The sequence below is a fragment of the Hyperolius riggenbachi genome, chromosome 3, assembly GCF_040937935.1.
Source record: "Hyperolius riggenbachi isolate aHypRig1 chromosome 3, aHypRig1.pri, whole genome shotgun sequence".
Classification (NCBI taxonomy): domain Eukaryota; kingdom Metazoa; phylum Chordata; class Amphibia; order Anura; family Hyperoliidae; genus Hyperolius; species Hyperolius riggenbachi.
The window spans coordinates 254,071,662-254,095,203 of NC_090648.1; the positions used below are offsets into that span (position 1 = coordinate 254,071,662).

Below are 23,542 nucleotides of genomic sequence, written 5' to 3' on the forward strand. Positions count from 1 at the left end.
CAATCCATGCCATGCATTGGTGAGGACCAGAAAGTCCAAAGCAGGCTGTATGTATGTTGGATTGTTGTGGCATTGTAAAATGTATAAGCTATGGGCCTTGATTCACTAACCGGCACTAAGCCGGTTAGTGAGCCTTAATACTGGGTTAGTTAGCAATATTGTGCCTTATCAAAGTTAAGGGGCCTTATTGGTGCCTTATCAGAGTTAAGGGGCCTTATTGGTGCCTTATCAGAGTTAAGGGGCCTTATCAGAGTAGCATAGCAAGCGCTACAAACTTATGCCTGCTAATCGGCAATGACAAGAGCTCAACTCGTCCTACCCTGAGCCCCTGCGGGTCCAGTCACATTAAAGGACATTATCCCCACACTTTGATTTGCCCAATAGGCTGCCTGTCACTTGACATGCACAAACAACCTCAAGAATCAGAATTCCCACTCCGAAATCCTAATTGACAAAATCAAAATGAATCCCTGCTTCACTGTTCAGAAACTCTTTATTGTATCATATGTGCATGATTAAAAACAATGTTAAAAATAAGGTATGGTTGCATGACATCCATAAGTCTGTATACAGACTAATAATGAATAGGCAAGCCTCTATAGTTCCTATTATGCAGATTAATATACAACATAATAATAAACTATGCCAAATGTCTTGTAATACTAATGGCATAAACAGTATATATATATATATATATATATATATATATATATATATATATATATATATATATATATATATATATATATATTAACTATAAAATGTGCGATCTCTCAAGAACAGATTGCAAAAACAGAAAAAAATATAAAAATATTTTCAGTGTAGCATACAATAAAAATGCTGAAAAAATATGCATAGATCTGTGCAATTTTGTTAATATTCATAGATATCACACGGTGCTGGTGTAAGGGCGATAACACCATAAAAACTGCCAAAAATGTGAAAAAGTAGAGTGAAGCATGCCAATGAAAGTGCTAGTGCAAAAAAGATGGCCAATATAGACAAAAAGTGCTAGTGCAAACCTATACAGCATATCCCCCAAGAATATAATGCAACGGAAAGTATCAATAAGAACTATTATAGAGGAAATACCACTTCTGCAGTGAATAGGAGCAGGAACCAAAGTGAAGTGATGAGAGACGCAGAGTAGTGAGAGTCAGTGAGGAATTCTGATTCTTCAGGTTGTTTGTGCATGTCAAGTGACAGGCAGCATATTGGGCAAATCAAAGTGTGGGGATAATGTCCTTTAAAGTGATTGGACCTGCAGGGGCTCAGGGTAGGATGAGTGGAGGTCTTGTCATTGCCAATTAGCAGGCATATGTTCGTAGCACTCGCTATGCTACTCTGATAAGGCCCCTTCACTCTGATAAGACCCCTTAACTCTGCTATGGCACCAATAAGGCCCCTTAACTCTGATAAGGCTCCTTAACTCTGATAAAGCCCTTTAACTCTGCTAAGGCACCCAATCCATAAGGCCCACTTAGTGCCGGTTATTGAATCAAGCTCATAGTCTCACTTAACACCAGCTGTTCTGGATATGTGCCTGGGTATCATGGACATAAGCAATGATTTGCATATTTGGGAGTGAGGAATCATGAGAAACCACAGTTGCACACTTAAGCTGAATTATAGCAATGCCCTCTGCCCTCTGTTTTTTTACCTTATAATAAGAAGGATTTTTGGCCTCTTTTAGCTTCTTATACTTCCCTAGATGTTCTGCGCCAACACTTACTAGCTGAGTATTCTGTAGTTTAAGTCTGGGTTTCTTTAAAGGCAAAGGATCAATACAACTCCCTGACAAGCAGCATTTTCAAAAGCATATTAGAGATGGTTCCTTTCATATTCTTCTCAGCTCAGGTTTCTCTCAAGATGAAACAAGAAAAATCATACAACCATCACTAGTCTCTAACCTTGCAACCTTTATACCAAAGCCTGCATTGCCTTACTGCAGACTGGGCCTTATTTTCCTGGTAAGTAGTTGTTTCATCATTTGATTTGGATTTTGGAAATAATTACATAACCAGAAAGCTGCATTACATCTGACCCAAAGGATGTTTTATCTATGCAATCAAATGTGGAACCATTCTTTTCCAAAAAAAGGTCAAAGAGAAAGTAAATCCAATGCCTGACCTACTATGCATTTGAAATTTTTAGCTTAAAGAATTAACCTTGCCAATCACCTTAGAAGATGCAATTAGAGTGAATAAAAGGTCTTTTTTAAATGACATGTGGAAATTATTGAATACCAGTAAAATGCATCACCGAACAGTCACACAAATATTACACAGATGCTTTTACAATGACAGTACCAGGAAATGAGACATGCTATTGAACAGAACAGCTAGTGAAGTTTGTTTAACTTGGATACAGTTATTTCACTGACATACTCAACATTTCCAAAATATTCTGTATTTTATACTTTTTCTTTGCAGGAATTTAAAATTGAATAAAAATTTGAGTGGAGCAATAAAAGCATGCATCAATGAACTTTCTTATACTTACTCATTCACAGACACATTTTATGTTACATTTCCACTTCATGTCGCAAATGTAACCCAGACAAGCTCATCATAACCTAAAGTGGCATTAAACTCTGACATAATATTCAATAAAAATGTGCTTTCCTATTTTTTTATTACTCATATAGTTATCATATTTGCTGCAGTCAGTGGTTTAATTGGTAACAGAGGAATTGACAGCAAGAAGTGAGTTTATGTACACAATATATGACTCAAATAAGCAGCAAGCCTGATTTTTCCAACAAGTAATGAGGCAACTGGAAGAGTGCAGGGAGGGCTGTTTCATTTTGGTTGGGATTTTAAACTTGGTATGTGATCTGGCATTGGATGCCACATCAGGCCACAGGCATAGCTCAGAGATAGACATTAGAATAATCAAAAAATCTCTGAGAAATCCCCATTTAACAGATGTGTGGAGAATTAAGTTATCTAGAGTAAAAAACTATTTGTATCACTTACAGGTCTATGGAGCTTAACCTTGAATAGATACGCTATTTGTGGAGCAGTACTACTTTGGGTTGGTGAAGGGGGCCCGGGTGAGCAATATCACAATATCAGACCATGCCCCAGCATAGTTGGATACGACCTCCACAGTGGTCAAGAGGGGAGGGGGGCATTGGCGATTAAATAACTATCTGCTAGATGATGTAAATAGTAAAACATACACAAAACACACACACATATATATATATATATATAGTCCCCGGTTAACGAACGAGACAGGAACTGTAGGTTCATTCTTAACCTGAATCTGTTCTTAAGTCAGAACAATGTGCTATCTCTGTCCCCTGTACCTCCTCTGTGCTCCCCTGTGCCTCCAGTGTCCCCCTCTGTGTCACCTCTGCCATCTGTGCCTGCATATAGAAGTTTAAAAAGCCATGTTTTCTTTACATTTTTAAAAAACGATTTTCTCAAAAACTACAAGTCCAATTTGAAAACTTTTGGGCTTTTTCCCATGGAAACACTGAATCCATGCCATTTGTATCGGTGGGTCATTCGTAAGTTGGGCTTTCATAAGTCAGGGACTACCTGTATATGAATACTTTGACATTAATGACACTCAAGAAATCTCAAGAGGGAACCTTTAGATGGCACATAAGGCAGTGATAGGGTAATAAGGGGGGAACGTATCCCTAAGGGCCCTTTTCCACCTGCAATCGCTAGCGTTCACGCTGAACGCTAGCGATTGCTGAATCGCAAAACCGGCGATTCCCCCGACGTTTGCGGCCGCGATTTTGCTATGCTATGCACTGCATAGCAAAATCGCGGCAATTATCGCTCCGCCGCGCGTTCGCGTTCCCGACAAAAGCGAATCGCGGTAGTGGAAATGACCTACCGCGATTCCTATGTTAAAAAGCAAACCGTAGCGATTGTAAAATCGCTAGCGGTTTGCGGTTTTGCGATTCAGCCAGCGCAAACGCGCTGGTGGAAAAGGGCCCTCAGTGAGCTAGGAGGGAGACAAAACAATTCTGAGAAGCACATGACCTAATTCAGCATAAATTAAGGTGACCATACACTTATAGATTTACAGCAGATTCGAGCATCAGATAGATTAGATAGATTTCTTTCAGATACCTGTCAAGTCGAATTTGACAGGAATCTATCTGATGTGTGCCACACACTAGGAACAGATTTCCTATAAATTTCAGAATTACATCTATTGGAAATCTATTGGAAATCAATCTGAATGCATTATTGTACCATTAGATCCAATGCAACTCTATGGGCCATCGATCTGCTGCCAGCAACAGAATGACCTAGATTTTCCATCTTGTCAGATATATCAAATTGATTGAAATCAATCGAAATTGGCCGCAAATCAATCAATAGACTTGATAGAATCAATTTCTGATCGATCGATTCCATAGAATCGATCAAACGATCGATGGCTGAAATCGACCAGTGTATGGGCCCATTTAGAACTAGAACATAAAAGCACACTAGACTCTCATACTTTGGGGATTTTTGGGGAGAAGAGGACTAGGTTGGCAAGGATAGTGGACAGTCAGGAGAGAAGGCATTTGACAGGGTTAGCTGGAGAGTCTTGGGTTCTATTCTGGAGTATGTGGGATTGGGACCTGGTATATTAAGCTTGAATCCAAGCATTATGCACATCTCCTTCAGCCCAGGTGAGAGCTAATGGGGCCCTGTTGGATGCCTTCTCCTTGTCTAACGGCGCCAGACAGGGGTGCCCACCAAAGCAATGAAAAACAGCACCGGAGACTTTGGCACAGCCAGCACCAACATAGGCCGTAATAGTAATTACGGCTATAACGGTACTCAGACAGTAATTTGGGCGCTGTCAAAAGATAGAGCCAAATTACTTTAAAAACAGTATAATTGGGCTGCCAGATATTACATCTTACCCTCTGAGTCCATGGCAGCCTGGAGGGTGAATAGTAATTACCCCACTGGGAAACTGGCTTAATTATATGTTGCCAATAGTTTTCATACTGACCCTTGAATCACTTTTGTGTAGAATTAGACAGAATCCAAATGTAAAAGGTATAGTTATTGGCTCTATAGCTCACAAACTCTCTGCCTTCGTAAATGATATCCTTTATTTTTCATCTTAGAACCAGGTATCTCGCTCCCTAATCGGTTAAAGGAATTTGGGAGATATAGCGCAGTGTCAATTTTTAAAAGCGACTAATCTCAATCTGAAGCTATGAATGTGACATTAAATAGAAAGTTTTATTGAGCCATCATAAAAGTTTCACTGTTTATTTGTAAGACAACAGCTATATATAATAATCTCATTCCCATCCATACAACCCCCAGGCACTCTCTCCCTCTGTTTTGTGGTCTCTGGTCTGTCCGCAAAAAGCTCACATCCATCCATGAGCTCTTCCTCTCCAAATCCCTCACCTTCCTCACCCTCACAGAGACATGGCTCACCCCCTCTGACTGTACCGCAGCCGCTGCTCTCTCCTATGGGGGATTGTACCTCAGTCACACCCCCAGACCTGACAACAGGTCTGGAGGAGGAGTGGGTCTGCTTCTCTCCGCATCCTGCACCTTCCAGGTCCTTTCACCACCCCCTTCCCTGCACTTCTCATCCTTTGAGGCCCATGTAATCCGCCTGTACCAACCTCTCCCAGCCATCATTGTGGTCCTATATCACCCCCCATCTGCTCCAAGTTCACTCTTCCTGAACAACCTGGCCTCCTGGCTCCCCCACATCCTGTCATCTGACCTTCCCACCATCATACTCGGGGATTTCAACTTACCTATTGATGAGCCTATCTCCACTGCTGCCAAGCAGCTACTCTCCCTCACCAAATCCCTTGGTCTCTCTCAGCACACAAATTCCCCACCCACCGCGCTGGTCATACTCTTGACCTCATATTCTCAAAGTCCACCTCCCTCAGTAACCAGGACATTGCACTTTTCCCTATCTCCGATAATCACCTCCTCACCTTCACCATCTCCCCATCAACAACATCTCTCCCCACCCGTCAGCCTGGTCGATGGCAAAGAGACCTCTGTAATCTCAGCCCCAATGTCCTAGCAAGTCCCCTTCTCTCCCTCTCCTCCCACCTACCCACTCTAACATGCCCCAATGGAGCGGCTGCACAATATAACCTTGCCCTCTCCTCTGCTTTGGATCAAGCTGCCCCCTCAATCTTCCGCCCTAACAAGCCCCCCAACCCCCAACCTTGGCACAACACCCACACACGTAACCTCAGGAAAGAAACTAGAGCAGTTGAACGGAAATAGAGGAAATCACGTCTCAATTCTGACTTCCTAGATTACAAGGCCAAACTGTTACTCTTCCACACTGCCCTCTCTGAGGCTAAACAAAGGTACTTTGCATCACTGATTGGAACCCAAGCTTCTAACCCTCGACAGCTTTTTGCTACCTTTAACTCCCTCCTCAACCCCACTCCTCCCCCTCCCAGCTCCTCCCTCTCAGCCAACGACTTCGCCAACCATTTCACCACCAAAATTGCAACAATACGCAATGAAATTTCCCTCCTCCATCCCTCCCTTCCCAACGCTTCTCAGGTAGTCCCCTTGCCTTCCACCCCAGCTGCTCCCCTGTCTCATCCACCCCTCACCTCTTTTGCTCCTGCCATCATTGATGAAGTCAGCCTGCTGCTAGCGGCTCCCCCCCCCTCCTCCTCCCCCTGTGATCCTGTACCCACAAATACTCTTCGTCCCCACTTCCCTGACCTGGCCCCAGTCCTCACCTCCTTGTTCAATCTTTCCCTTTCCACAGGCACCTTCCCCAAAGCATTCAAACAGGCCACTGTACTTCCCCTGCTGAAAAAACCCTCACTCGACCCAGCGCTACCCGCAAACTACCGCCCAATCTCCCTCGTTCCCTTGGCTTCTAAACTCCTCGAACGCCTAGTCCACCAACGCATTACCCAATACATCAACACCAATACCCTACTTGACCCCCTACAGTCTGGATTACGACCTGCACACTCAACTGAAACAGACCTCACTAAGGTGGTCAACGACCTTACCCTTGCCAGGGCCAAAGGCAGTTATTCCATCCTGCTCCTCCTTGATCTCTCTGCAGCATTTGACACTGTTGACCACCCCCTCCTCCTCCAATCACTACAGTCCATGGGCATCCATGGTCTTGCCTTGACCTGGATCTCCTCCTACCTATCCAATCGCTCCTTCACAACTTCCTTCAATGGCTCCTCCTCAACCACTTTTCCCCTCGCAGTTGGGGTCCCCCAGGGCTCTGCTCTGGGCCCCCTTCTTTTCTCCATATACACTTCCTCAATTGGCAAGCTTATCTCCTCTCTGGGCTTCAAATATCACCTCTATGCCGATGACACGCAGATTTACCTCTATACCCCTGATCTCTCATCCACCACCATAAACAAGGTCTCCACGTGTCTCTCAGCAATTTCCTCCTGGATGTCTACTAGGTTCCTGAAGCTTAACCTAGACAAAACTGAGCTCCTGATCTTTCCACCCCATGCTGCTGCACCCCTCCCAGATTTCCACCTGACAATTGATAACACAACCATTCATCCTACCTCCCAGGCCTGCTGTCTGGGTGTCACCTTGGACTCTGAACTCTCCTTCATCCCACACATCAAAACCATCACCAGAGCCTGCAATTTCCACCTCTGTAATATCTCCAAGATCCGCCCCTTCTTAACTCCGGACACGACCAAACTGCTCATCCATGACCTCATCATCTCCCGCATTGATTACTGTAACTCCCTCCTTTCTGACCTCCCCTTGAAATGCACTGCCCCCCTGCAATCAGTGATGAATGCGGCTGAAAGACTCATCCATTCTTTGCACCGCTCCACATCCACATCTCCCCTTTGTGAATCCCTGCACTGGCTCCCTATCCATTTCAGGATAACTTTCAAGATTCTATGCCTGACGTATAAATCTGTGCACAAAACCTGCCCTACCTACATCTCGGAGATTGTTCACAGGTATACACCAGGTCGCCCCCTCCGATCCTCCAACGACCTTCGCCTCACCCCCCCACGCATTTCACACTCCCATGTCCGCCTGCAGGATTTCTCAAGTGCTGCCCCCACCCTCTGGAATGCCCTTCCACCACCCATCAGACTTGCTCCCTCTATCAACTCATTCAAGCAAGCCCTCAAAACCCACCTCTGTATGATGGCCTACCCACCTCCTACCACTCAGTAACTCTCTACTGAATATTTAACAGCCCCACCTAGTGTTTCCACCCCACCCTTTAGATTGTAAGCCTCTAGCAGGGTCCTCCATTCCCTAGTGTAATCTGCAGGATCAGGTACTCCTGTCCTATGACAGCCTGTACTTGTATTACTGGGCATACCTAACCAGCCCATATTGCATGATCATGTATTTTGTACAATTTGCATGTATAACTTTGTTCTATGTTGTATAACCTTGTTATGTCTGTCATCCTTGTATCACTGTATATTTTTATTGTCTAGCGCTGCGTAATATGTTGGCTTTATAAATTCAATAAATAATAATAATAAAATAATATATTTAATATCTTGGGATCCTAATGCCTCATGATACTCCAGATATTTATAATTTACATTTTAAACCACAAATAGAAGAGATAGGAGCTGATCTTGTCTGGTGATTAAAACTTGAAATATCATGGTTTGGCAGGATTCTTAGTCTAAAGATGAATGTTCTCCCCAGAAGGTTTTTTCACATAAATGCTCCCAATTAACTTCCCAAACCAGTTCTTTAAAGTTTTTAGATCAATGTTTATTAGATTTGTGTGAAACAGTAAAATCCCTTGAAGAGATCATACCACATTCTAATTAAACCTACAGAAAAAGGGGGACTTTCATTACCAGAGCTTAAAACATATCATCAGGCTATTTCTTTGAGCAGAATGGTGGACTGGTCATTCAACTGGAGAAAAGAATGTTGGGTAGGTCTAGAACAAATAATGTCTAGGAAGAATTTGTCAGGGGAAATGAGAGGTATTTTGCATATACTATCTAGCTGCACCAAAAGTGCATTGGATGTTTCGGATGGTACCAAATTTAAATATCAATGGTCATCTGGGATTTCACCCCTCATCCCGCTGGAGAGATTTCCTTTTTTCACCCTAGCCTTGAGAATTATTTTTTGAACATGGAAAATGGCATGGGTTGTGAGACTGGTCCATTTTTAAAGGGGGGGGGGGGGGTGACTTGAATTCATCCCAGCCTCTCCATACTTACTGATCTCTCAATGTATGGATTTTTTTAAATCTCCACAAACTTCAAGTGAGATCTGAATTGAACCTATCTGAATTTGAGCGGATATTTATGTTAATTTCCCCACCTGCAAATTTAATTTCTAGATTCTGCCAACTAACACTTAAATACTTGTTGGAGGGATTCCCTTTTCAATTAATACATGGTAGAGGGACTTGGGGGCATCACTAGATGACCATCAAAAGGGAAATATTTTTCAGTTAATACATAAAACAGCAAATAGTGTTAGATACTGAGAATTAAATGATACATTTGTCTCATGGTGGTACAGAATAGTGTTGGGCGAACAGTGTTCGCCACTGTTCGGGTTCTGCAGAACATCACCCTGTTCGGGTGATGTTCGAGTTCGGCCGAACACCTGACGGTGCTCGGCCAAACCGTTCGGCCATATGGCCGAACTAAGAGCGCATGGCCGAACGTTCCCCGAACGTTCGGCTAGCGCTGTGATTGGCCGAACGGGTCACGTGGTTCGGACCCGAACGCGCTCTGATTGGCCGAACGGTCACGTGGTTCGGGTAAATAAATACCCGAACCACGTCATATCTCCGCCATTTGTCTGTGGGTTTAGCTTTGGGTAGGCAGGCAGGGTAGTTCGCGCTCCAGCCACGCTAGCCAGGGTCCCCCCTGTCATTGTGTCACTGCTGGGAACAGTAGTACACCGCTTGCTCAGCCACACTATATAGCATTCTGTTTACTGCCACTCTGTGTACCTCGCTCAGCCACACTATATAGCATTCTGTTTACTGCCACTCTGTGTCTGCTGGGAATAGTAGTACACCGCTTGCTCAGCCACACTATATAGCATTCTGTTTACTGCCACTCTGTGTACCTCGCTCAGCCACACTATATAGCATTCTGTTTACTGCCACTCTGTGTCTGCTGGGAATAGTGGTACACCGCTCGCTCAGCCACACTATATAGCATTCTGTTCACTGTTCTGTGTCTGCTTGGAATAGTGGTACACCGCTCGCTCAGCCACACTATATAGCATTCTGTTTACTGTTCTGTGTCTGCTGGGAATAGTGGTACACCGCTCGCTCAGCCACACTATATAGCATTCTGTTTACTGTTCTGTGTCTGCTGGGAATAGTGGTACACCGCTCGCTCAGCCACACTATATAGCATTCTGTTCACTGTTCTGTGTCTGCTGGGAATAGTGGTACACCGCTCGCTCAGCCACACTATATAGCATTCTGTTCACTGTTCTGTGTCTGCTGGGAATAGTGGTACACCGCTCGCTCAGCCACACTATATAGCATTCTGTTTACTGTTCTGTGTCTGCTGGGAATAGTGGTACACCGCTCGCTCATCCACACTATATAGCATTCTGTTCACTGTTCTGTGTCTGCTGGGAATAGTGGTACACCGCTCGCTCAGCCACACTATATAGCATTCTGTTCACTGTTCTGTGTCTGCTGGGAATAGTGGTACACCGCTCGCTCAGCCACACTATATAGCATTCTGTTCACTGTTCTGTGTCTGCTGGGAATAGTGGTACACCGCTCGCTCAGCCACACTATATAGCATTCTGTTTACTGTTCTGTGTCTGCTGGGAATAGTGGTACACCGCTCGCTCAGCCACACTATATAGCATTATGTTTACTGTTCTGTGTCTGCTGGGAATAGTGGTACACCGCTCGCTCAGCCACACTATATAGCATTCTGTTTACTGTTCTGTGTCTGCTGGGAACAGTAGTACACCGCTCGCTCAGCCAGAGTATATAGCATTGTGTTTACTGCCACTCTGTGTACACCGCTCAGCCAGACTATATACCATTGTTTACTGACACTCTGTGTACACCGCTCAGCCAGACTATATACCATTGTTTACTGAAACTCTGTGTACACCGCTCAGCCAGACTATATACCATTGTTTACTGCCACTCTGATTCTGCTGGGAACAGTAGTACACCGCTCGCTCAGCCAGACTATATACCATTGTTTACTGACACTATATAGCAGACTATATAGCATTGTGTGTACACCGCTCAGCCAGACTATATACCATTGTTTACTGACACTCTGTGTACACCGCTCAGCCAGACTATATACCATTGTTTACTGCCACTCTGATTCTGCTGGGAACAGTAGTACACCGCTCGCTCAGCCAGACTATATACCATTGTTTACTGACACTCTGTGTACACCGCTCAGCCAGACTATATACCATTGTTTACTGCCACTCTGATTCTGCTGGGAACAGTAGTACACCGCTCGCTCAGCCAGACTATATACCATTGTTTACTGACACTATATAGCAGACTATATAGCATTGTGTGTACACCGCTCAGCCAGACTATATACCATTGTTTACTGACACTCTGTGTACACCGCTCAGCCAGACTATATACCATTGTTTACTGCCACTCTGATTCTGCTGGGAACAGTAGTACACCGCTCGCTCAGCCAGACTATATACCATTGTTTACTGACACTCTGTGTACACCGCTCAGCCAGACTATATACCATTGTTTACTGCCACTCTGATTCTGCTGGGAACAGTAGTACACCGCTCGCTCAGCCAGACTATATAGCATTGTGTTTACTGCCACTCTGTGTACACCGCTCAGCCACACTATATAGCATTGCGTACTCTGCCAGTCAGTGTGTATATTGCTGGGATCAGTAATACTCCACTCACCGTCAACCACTATATGAGCTCAACATGAGTTCCCCAGAGACCTCCGCTGTGAGCAGCACTCCCAACAACAGCAACAGCCAACGCCCCACGCAAGCTATAACATCCACCCCAGCAGCCAGTGGTCAGCAGCAGCCCTCCCCGGAGGAGAACGTTGTGTCCATCAGTCCGTCGCCAGAGCGATTAATGAGGGCTGCCATTGAGGAGATGATGGGGCCTGATGTGGAGGAGGAGGTCTGGCTCAGTCCAGCATCCCAAGTTAATGTTGAGGACGATGAGGGGTCTGTGTCTGGGGATGTTGGGGTGGCAGAGGTGGTGGGTGGGTCAGACTCAGGAGAAGAGTTGTATGATGAGGATGATGATCGGGACCATCTGTATGTGCCTCAGAGTCCGACCCCGGAAAACATGTTGTATCGTGTGTTTAGGTACTAAAATCTGCGTTCCCTCCCAGTAGTGTTGGGCGAACAGTGTTTGCCACTGTTCGGGTTCTGCAGAACATCACCCTGTTCGGGGTGACTATATAGCAGACTATATAGCATTGTGTTTAATGCCACTCTGTGTACACGGCTCAGCCACACTATATAGCATTGTGTTTACTTCCACTCTGTGTCTGCTGGGAACAGTAGTACACCGCTCACCCGCCACTGTATAGCATTGTGCTCTGTGTCACTGCTGACAATAGTGGTACACCGCTCACCCACCACTGTATAGCATTTCTGTACTGCCACTGTACTGCTGCCAGTCAGCGTGTACTTTAAGGATAAGTGAAATGAGGAAGAAATCCGGTGAAAGAGGGAGGGGCAAGGGAAGCGGTGTTTCCCCTGACGGTTCACGTACAGGCCACAGGGGAGCACCCAAGAAAACCCACTCAATACTGCCCATGTTGTCCAGGACAACAACCCTCACAGATCCAAAAGAACAGGACCAGATAATTACTTGGATGACCTCTCAAGCGTCCAGCAGTGGGTTAAGCAGCACCAGCACATCACGCACGAGGTCCGAGTCCTCAGCCAGTTAAAGTCTGGGCTTTCTTTGAAGACTGCACTGAGGATGTTACCATGGCGATTTGCAAGGTGTGCAAGACCCGCCTGAGCAGGGGGAAAAGTATTAACAACCTCTCCACCACCAGCATGAGCCGCCACATTCTATCCAAACATCCCACTCTGTGGGCAAACGCGGCAGGACAGGGTACCACCAGCAACACTGCCTCCCTTGGGTTCACCAGACTCACCACCAGACCCGCCTCAGCAGCAGCAGTAGCCCAGCCATTGCGTGGTTCACAACATTCACAAACATCAGACGATGCTGACACTGTCACTTTCCGGACTAGTGCTCTTGAGGTCTCCCAGTGTTCATCAAACACAACAACCAACAGCCCTTCGGTGTGCAGCGCTACGGTTGAGTTGTCTGTCTCTGAGATGTTTGAGCACAAGAGGAAATTGCCAGCAAATGACCCCCGGGCCGTGGCAGTAACAGCCAGCCAGCATAGCCAAGCTTCTGGCCTGCGAAATGCTGCCATATCGAGTGGTGGAGACAAACAGCTTCAAGGGCATGATGTCAGTGGCCATCCCACGTTACGTGGTTCCCAGCCGCTACCACTTTGCGCGCTCTGCAGTGCCTGAGTTGCATGAGCACGTGGTCAGCTAAATAACCCGAAGCTTGAAGAATGCCGTTGCCTGCAAGGTTCACCTCACCACTGACACCTGGACGAGTGCGTTCGGCCAGGGTCGATACATCTCCCTTACCGCGCACTGGGTGAACCTTGTGGAGCCTGGCAGCGATTCCTCACCTGCTACGGCGCGGGTGTTGCCCACGCCGCAAACAGCTGGATAACAACAGCAGCACCTACCTCTCTGACTCCTTCTCCTCCAACGCATCTCAAAGCTGTACCTCATCCGGAAATGCTAACCCAGCACCAGCAGCAGTAGGATCGTGGAAGCAGTGCAGCACAGCTGTTGGCATGCGTCAGCAAGCGTTGCTGAAGCTGATCTGCCTTGGGGATAAGCAGCACACAGGGGAGGAAATTTGGAGGGGAATAAAGGAACAGACGGATTTGTGGCTGGCACCGCTGGACCTGAAACCGGGCATGAAGCTAGACACCTGGCACGAACTGGCAATGTACGCAATAGAGGTGCTGGCTTGCCCGGCAGCCAGCGTTATGTCGGAACGCTGTTTCAGTGCTGCCGGAGGCATCATCACAGATCGGCGTATCCGCCTCTCCACAGAAAATGCAGACCGTCTGACTCAAATTAAAATGAATCAATCCTGGATTGGAAACGACTACGCAACACTCCTGGACCCCAACCAAGTAACATGACCGATGAACATCTGGGATGGTTTAGCGTTTCCGGTCCCTGTTTATTGAACCTCTCATCTGTATTACATTTATGACTGCATGGCGGCAAAAAGCATTGCTGCTATATCCGCACGCTTTTTGTCCTCATGCAAGGCCTGGGTTGTTGTGTCTCACAAAGCGTGGCCTTCTCCTCCTGCGCCTCCTCCTGTTCCATCACGTGTGCTGCTGCTGGGTTAGCGTTGCCGCGTGGTCCCTGTTTATTGAACCACTTATCTTTATTACATTTATGACTGCATGGTGGTACAAAGCATGCTATCCGCACGCTTCTTGTCCTCATGCATGGCCTGGGTTGTTGTGTCTCAAAGCGTGGCCTTCTCCTCCTGCGCCACCCTCCTCCTGTTCCATCACGTGTGCTGCTGCTGGGTTAGCATTACCGGTCCCTTTTCCTGGAACCTCTTATATGTATTACATTTATGACTGCATGCCGACAAAAAGCATGTTACCTGTGCAAAGAAAACAGACATTTCCCGCATTTAAAAGACAGTTTTCCCTTTGAAACTTTAAAATCGATTTTCTCAAAAACTATAAGCTCTTTTTGCTAAATTTTTTTTTCCTCTTGTACCCACTCCCAAGGTGCACATACCCTGTAAATTTGGGGTATGTAGCATGTAAGGAGGCTTTACAAACCACAAAAGTTCGGGTCCCCATTGACTTCCATTATGTTCGGAGTTCGGGTCGAACACCCGAACATCGCGGCCATGTTCGGCCTGTTCGGCCCGAACCCGAACATCTAGATGTTCGCCCAACACTAGTACAGAACACCAGTCAGGGCCGCCAAGATGTTCCCATAACTAGATGAACAATGATGGAGAGGATTTGGTCTGGTCTCTGATCCATCTTTTCTGAGAGTGCCCTAGAATAAGTGGTTACTGGGATCAGGTATTGTCATTTATTTGTATTCCTAAGAATGCATGGTCCACTCTTCTCCACCTATCAGAAGTTTCTATAAAAGGAAAATATAAGAGGAAAATGACCCCTTACCTGCTGAATGCGGCTAAGTCATATCCCCTTGAAATGGAAGCAAACAGATCCCACCTGGTAAAGGAATTGCTGGTAAGAGTTAATCAGATAAGGAGCATGGAAGAATGCAGAGGGATAGAATGGAGGAATATAACCTAAAGTGGACTACCTGGCAAGCCTTTCAGAACTCAGATGATTATAAAACTTTCTTCTCTCCTCTATCAATCTGAGAAATCATCTAGTTATTATGAGCTGCTCTTCTAAATGGATTTCTACAATTTTTGGTATATTATAAAATCTTTTTCACCCCCTTTGTTATGATGCAATACCTAGTCATTGTGGGCTACTCCTCTAACGTATTTTTACATAAGCCTTGGTACATTATACAGTATATAGTTTTTTTTTACCATAGATATATTAACTGTAGAAGCGAAGCATTTATTTTAGAAAGAATAAATAGTAAAAAAAAACTGGCATGGTGGCAATGCATTTATACGTATGCTTTACTGCTTTTCTAATATTACTTGCAGTCTTATGAAAACATGCAAATCACGTCATTATTAATCACTTCACCCTAAAGACGTTTTTACCCTAACGGACAAGAGCGATTTTCAGCTTTCAGTGCTTATCCCTTTCATTTGCCAATAGCTTAATCACTACTAATAACAATGAAATGATCTATATCTTGTTTTTTTCACCACCAATTGGACTCTTGGGGTTGATATTTGTTTTCAGTAATTACTTTATTTCTATGCATTTTAAAGGGAAAAACAAGGAAAAAATGAAAAAAATACACTATTTCTCCAATTTCATCCCCTATAGTTTTAATATAAACACTGCTACTGTGCATTAAACCCACACATTTTATCTACCTATTTGTTCTGGCTATCACAAAATTTTAATTATGTCCCTAGGACAAAGTATGGTGACAATATAGTATTTGGAAATAAAGGTGTATTTTTTCTTTGGTATTTTTTCTTCACTATTTTCACGTGAACATGCATGGGAATGCACGTGCACGCGCACAGTGGCAGCAGCACTGTCTGACTTATAAAAACGTCCTGGAGCCATTAAGAGGCTCCAGCAGGATGTTTTTATAAGTTAGCTTGTCATTAAGTGGTTAAACATTTGTGTTGAGTTTTTACCAACATTTCCCTTTTTGTTGCTCCTGTGTATGAAAACACATTTTTTTTTTGGGGGGGGGGGGGTCACTTTCTTTTGTACTTTTTGCTGAGAAGAAATGGTGGTATAGTACAGTAGATTAAAATGTTTTCACTCATGATTAATGAAGTGGGACATTTAACTTTGACTAAACTTAATTATACATGGGATATTCAAGTTACTTTATGCTTTCATTGGATAAAATGCATCAATAACTACAAAGACTGTATACATTATGTGGGCCACATGGTTTATATCTACAGTAAGTACTAAACGATGCTCTAAAATGTCCACATCAGTAAATTACTTATACTTAATTGTTGGCAGTGAATTTCCTAACAACAATGTCAGGACTACATGAGTATGCAAGGTGGTATTGTACCCTTATTAGGTAAAGCTAAATTATATGTGCTATTAATGTTTGATGGTATGCTTTTACTGTATATTTAACCTAGGCAATGGAATGTATACCCCTTTAGTTGTTTAATTAATTCATTAGCTTCACTAAAAACAGATAGCATGCTCTCAGGTATTTTAACTCATTGAACTTTTAAATATAAAAGTAATGTATTCATTCAATGTTTTTTTGTTTCAGAGCTTCATGATTTAAACAGGACTTCACTTTTCCAAAGCCCACATGGTGTTCTCGACCTTTGTACCATGCACTTGGATGAATATCAAGAAAGACTGTTTGTGGGAGGCAAAGATTTTGTGTATTCACTCGGTTTGGAACATGTCAATGAGAAATACAAAGAGGTAAAAGTCTTCCATTTCCATTTGTTGTGCATATTCCTTTCTATTAAGGGAGGATTTCTCTTTCCCAACTAATGTTTGACGTTTTATACCCTCTTCTACAAGTATGGCTGCACTCATTATGCTACTGGTAAGGCCACCTTACAATCATAGGTGTGGCATTTAAATGTTATTCACAATTTATGTTTTGTGATCTATCATGATGAATTTTTTAACAATGTTGCTGGGCAACTGTATACAAGCTAAATTCTCCAATTCAGTGGTCCTCAAACTAAGGCCAGTGGGCCGAATTTGGCCCCCTGAGGCTTTTTTACCGGCCCCCCACACACAAAATGTATTACTTATAGATGTGGTCAGCTACATCTTTAAATATTGGTAGTCTGCATATAGAATAGGGCTGGCGCCACCCATCCACATGACAGCCAGAAAGCAGTAATTCCAATTCTACTTCAGGTGACACTGCTGTCCAATTGGACTGCAGGTTGTCACCTGGGTATGCTTCACTGTCTGGCCCCTAAAGACTTCATTTTGTGTACACTTCGGCCCCCTAGCAGTTTGAAGTATGTTGACCCAGCCCTCAACCCAAAATGTTTGGGGACCCCTGCTCCAATTAAATAGTGCCAAATGACTGCCTTGGCCAACTGCTAACTACAATGTGTGCAAAGCTTTAGATCACTTTGGTATCTGACTGATATTGTTTGATTCCTTAGTTACCAGCATGAACACTTGATATCAGATGATGCAGTACAAAGCTATTGGGCTGCCACACAGTGTCATGTCTGTCTGCTCCTGTTAGCACTCCCAGCACCCAATTGTGATGTTCTGATGAAAAATGGTGGCCTTTCCTAAGTAATTTATGATTGACAAAAAGATCAAACATAGTTAAGTCTACACTTGTATTCATTCTACTGACTAATCTACTGAAAATGGTTAGCATTAGGCTTGAGATTTCCAATGATTGTTTTTTTTACTAATGATTTTCAGCCATCCCAATAGACTTCTTAACTATTTGACATTCCTGGACGTGAAACTCACGTCCGGGAAGCCATGTGCGCTCCTGCGCGTCCACGTGGCCGATCGCGCGCGTGCATGCGCGCTCCCGGCCGGCGGTTTGTTAGCCAGTGAATCAGTGAATCGGGCAACGGTGCCCGATCACTGATTCCTCTCCCCCGCAGAAAAAGCGACAGCTTCTCTCGGAAGCTACGCTTTTTCTGCTTCCTATGTCGCTCTAAGCGTTCGTGTTACGCTTAGAGTGACGTCACTGTAAACAACTCATGGCTGCCATCTTGTGGCCAAAAAGTAAACTACATCTAAATGTTAAATAAAAATAAAAATACACATATATTTACAAAAATAAATACAATTTCAATCCCACCCTCCCAAAAATACCCACATAAAATGTTTAATTAAAAAAAAACAAAAAAACATTACAATAAAAAAAAAAAACACAAATATTTACCTAAGGGTCTAAACTTTTTAAATATCTATGTAAAGATGAAATATTTCTTTTTTTTTCTATTATAAGCTTGTAAATAGTGATGAATGCAAAACGGAAAAAATGCACTTTTATTTCCAAATAAAATATTGTTGCCATACATTGTGTTAGGGACATAATTTAAATGGTGTAATAACCGGGACAAATGGGCATATACAATACATGGGTTTTAATTATGGAGGCATGTATTATTTTAAAACTATAATTGCCGAAAAGTGAGAAATAATGATTTGTTTCCGTTTTTTTCTTATTCTTCCTTTTAAAATGCATTTACAGTAAAGTGGCTCTTAGTAAAATGTACCCCCCAAAGAAAGCCTAATTGGTGGCGGAAAAAACAAGATATAGATCAGTTCATTGTGATAAGTAGTAATAAAGTTATAGGCTAATGAATGGGAGGTGAACATTGTTCGGATGCATGAAGCGAAAAACGACTGAATGCGAACTGGTTAAAGGCATTGAATAAAGGTTTCCCCAATATATTTCAGTTAATGACATTCATTGCCTCTCACTTATGAAACAGTTTGAAAGATTGCTTGAAATTGCTTTATTTTGCATGTCTCTGCTGCAGCAGTGTCTGTCCCCTGCTCTACATTTAAGTCCCATACTTCAAAACTGTGAGATCGGCATCATCTGTTCCCATCACTCCATACAGGGCTGGCATCATTTTAGCAATTAAGCACCCCAAATCTTGGGAATACATGCTTTTAGAGACAGGTTCACTGTAAACAATAGGACTGAAATGTTTTCCATTTAAAGAGGAACTCCAGTGAACATAATGTAATAAAAAAGTGCTTCATTTTTACAATAATTATGTATAAATGATTTAGTCAGTGTTTGCTCATTGTAAAATCTTTCCTCTCCCAGATTCACATTCTGACATGTATTACATGGTGACATTGTTACTGTGGGCAGGTTATGTAGCTGTTTCTAGCTGTTCTGGCTGTTACAGACAGCTGTAAACAGCCATGTCCTGTCTGTGAACATTGTTGCATTGTGGCAGTTTGCCCAGAGTACCGCGGTACCCAGAGCTTCTTGTGGGAGGAGTTTCACCACAATATCAGTCATACAGCGCCCCCTGATGGTCTGTTTGTGAAATGCAATAGATTTTTCATGTAAAAGGGGGCATCAGCTACTGATTGGGATAAAGTTAAATTCTTGGTCGGAGTTTCTCTTTAAATTAGAAATTCAGTCATGTAAGTTACATTTTTGACATTTCAACCCCACTGAAAAATAAGTACAATTTATTTAGTCAAGTCTCTGTGCTAGAATCCGGTTTAATTATTTTTCCTACAGAAGATCAATCTCTCTGCACCCCCTATGAATGCAACAGGCTATATTTCCCTGAAGTTCAATGCTACAGGCACTGTGATCTTTTTCTCTGACTCATAACCATATCAACATACTACAGTAAATGGCTGTAGTATAAATGCATGTGCCTTTTAGAACAAATGTTACTTTCGCTTGGGAGTCTTGTAAGTCAGCCATGACTGTATATTTATGACTCTGGACTAGATTTAGGAATAAATGACAGATTTACTGTTTGTGGAATATAAGCCTGAACTTGCCAACCAGAATTACATCAGTAAAAACGTGAGTTTGTCTTTCTTTAGATTTCCTTTGAGATAATCACCTTTCCTACTGAGTGTTGTGCTTGAGGTTTGCATTGATGAAAGAAGTAAAATATGTCTTTTCTAATAAATCCTACATAATCCATGAACTTTCAGGCACTTGTGATTCATAAGAAATCCATTCAGAAACACATTTTTGAAAGTGTTCAGATTGCAAAACATTTCAAACCCCATGCTGAAAAATATAGAACATCATTATACAAAAGACAGTGCTACACAGTCCAAGCACTAATCGTGATTAAGATGTACAGTGAACATTTCTTCCACATAAAGCAGTTGAACAGTCCTACTTCAAGCTTGACTTATACACCTCAGTAAACACGCAAGACCATTCAGGCGATGGTTCCTTGCAACTTAACCTGAGCATCTCCACCACTCTCCCTAGATGGGAACTATAGTGTATGTGGGAAAAAGAAAATGCTCACAAAGGAAGGTTGCAGGAGGAGCAACCAACCACTTGAGGCAGGTGAACATATACAACCCGGACTTCACTCAGGTGTCCAGAGGGTACTGAATGCAGTCGCTCTCTAATTAAAAATATCTGATACTAGATGCAGCCAGGCCACCTAAGACCAATATCACCCCTCCAAAGGAGGGTGAGAAGCACAAATGGGGGGTAAGAGTCACCCAAGGATATAAAAAACTATGTTAAAAAAACTACTAAAACAAGAAATATCTCAGCAATGACAACTTCATATAAAAAAATGACAATTTATTATGCACTGGCAACACGTTTCATTGTCTAAGCTCACTACTTCAGGCAAAAGAAAGTGTCATTCAATACATTCAATAGAGGTCCCTTTTGTTTGGCTGAAACAAAGGTAATACAATTACAGCATCAATGAATTGTACATATTAAATATGTGCTCAAGAGGCAAGGGATCACAGTAATTGAGCTTTAGGTTGTCCAATTTTTGGGCATTGTGGCAAGTGGCATTAAAATTACAGCAGAAAAATGTCAATTGAATCAATTTTTTTTTAATGTATTAATAAAAAATGAGAGCATAAATTATAACTATTAAAGGGTGGAATAAAATCTACTGAGGACCTAGGCTGAACTTAAACATGTTTTTATTCTTACTAGTTGGGGTAAGTGCAGCTTTGGGGCTAGTATTAGAGACATATTCTGTTGAGTGATAACATTGATGATGTTGCAAAACTGATTAACTAAAGACAATAGGTTAGTACATCCAACAATTTACTACACATATCTATTTTAAAAAACAAAACTAGAAGCAAGTTTTTGGGCCCTGAAGGTATCAGGTGGCTCTTAGATGTAGCTTATTTGCTCTTTACTTTTTTGTTATGATTTCAATTTCTCTCCTTTAGTGATACATCAATATGCATAATGATTATTATTTTTATTATTATTGATGTATAAAGTGCCAACGTATTCCATGGTGCTAAACAAAGTAAGAAACAAACATGGAGTACAAAATAATACAGACAATGGTATACACTAGTGTTGGGCGAACAGTGTTCGCCACTGTTCGGGTTCTGCAGAACATCACCCTGTTCGGGTGATGTTCGAGTTCGGCCGAACACCTGACGGTGCTCGGCCAAACCGTTCGGCCATATGGCCGAACTAAGAGCGCATGGCCGAACGTTCCCCGAACGTTCGGCTAGCGCTGTGATTGGCCGAACGGGTCACGTGGTTCGGACCCGAACGCGCTCTGATTGGCCGAACTGTCACGTGGTTCGGGTAAATAAATACCCGAACCACGTCATATCTCCGCCATTTGTCTGTGGGTTTAGCTTTGGGTAGGCAGGCAGGGTAGTTCGCGCTCCAGCCACGCTAGCCAGGGTCCCCCCCAGTCATTGTGTGTCACTGCTGGGAACAGTAGTACACCGCTCGTTCAGCCACACTATATAGCATTCTGTGTACTGTTCTGTGTCTGCTGGGAACAGTGGTACACCGCTCGTTCAGCCACACTATATAGCATTCTGTGTACTGTTCTGTGTCTGCTGGGAACAGTGGTACACCGCTCGTTCAGCCACACTATATAGCATTCTGTGTACTGTTCTGTGTCTGCTGGGAACAGTAGTACACCGCTCGTTCAGCCACACTATATAGCATTCTGTGTACTGTTCTGTGTCTGCTGGGAACAGTAGTACACCGCTCGTTCAGCCACACTATATAGCATTCTGTGTACTGTTCTGTGTCTGCTGGGAACAGTAGTACACCGCTCGTTCAGCCACACTATATAGCATTCTGTGTACTGTTCTGTGTCTGCTGGGAATAGTGGTACACCGCTCGTTCAGCCACACTATATAGCATTCTGTGTACTGTTCTGTGTCTGCTGGGAACAGTAGTACACCGCTCGTTCAGCCACACTATATAGCATTCTGTGTACTGTTCTGTGTCTGCTGGGAACAGTAGTACACCGCTCGTTCAGCCACACTATATAGCATTCTGTGTACTGTTCTGTGTCTGCTGGGAACAGTAGTACACCGCTCGTTCAGCCACACTATATAGCATTCTGTGTACTGTTCTGTGTCTGCTGGGAACAGTGGTACACCGCTCGTTCAGCCACACTATATAGCATTCTGTGTACTGTTCTGTGTCTGCTGGGAATAGTGGTACACCGCTCGTTCAGCCACACTATATAGCATTCTGTGTACTGTTCTGTGTCTGCTGGGAACAGTAGTACACCGCTCGTTCAGCCACACTATATAGCATTCTGTGTACTGTTCTGTGTCTGCTGGGAACAGTAGTACACCGCTCGTTCAGCCACACTATATAGCATTCTGTGTACTGTTCTGTGTCTGCTGGGAATAGTGGTACACCGCTCGTTCAGCCACACTATATAGCATTCTGTGTACTGTTCTGTGTCTGCTGGGAACAGTGGTACACCGCTCGTTCAGCCACACTATATAGCATTCTGTGTACTGTTCTGTGTCTGCTGGGAACAGTGGTACACCGCTCGTTCAGCCACACTATATAGCATTCTGTGTACTGTTCTGTGTCTGCTGGGAACAGTAGTACACCGCTCGTTCAGCCACACTATATAGCATTCTGTGTACTGTTCTGTGTCTGCTGGGAACAGTAGTACACCGCTCGTTCAGCCACACTATATAGCATTCTGTGTACTGTTCTGTGTCTGCTGGGAACAGTAGTACACCGCTCGTTCAGCCACACTATATAGCATTCTGTGTACTGTTCTGTGTCTGCTGGGAATAGTGGTACACCGCTCGTTCAGCCACACTATATAGCATTCTGTGTACTGTTCTGTGTCTGCTGGGAATAGTGGTACACCGCTCGTTCGCCACTGTATAGCATTGTGCTCTGTGTCGCTGCTGGGAATAGTGGTACACCGCTCACCCGTCACTG

At 43.6% G+C, this 23,542-nt stretch overlaps 1 protein-coding gene across 2 annotated transcripts in view; it reads left to right on the plus strand.

Moving 5' to 3' along the window:
• The window catches only part of SEMA3E (semaphorin 3E), a 246,534-nt gene that overhangs the window by 120,650 nt on the left and 102,342 nt on the right, over positions 1-23,542 (plus strand). For both annotated transcript variants that reach the window (XM_068272670.1, XM_068272671.1), the window contains exon 2: positions 16,931-17,091. In XM_068272670.1, coding sequence (XP_068128771.1) covers positions 16,931-17,091 — 161 coding nt within the window. The remainder of the gene's footprint in view (positions 1-16,930; positions 17,092-23,542) is intronic.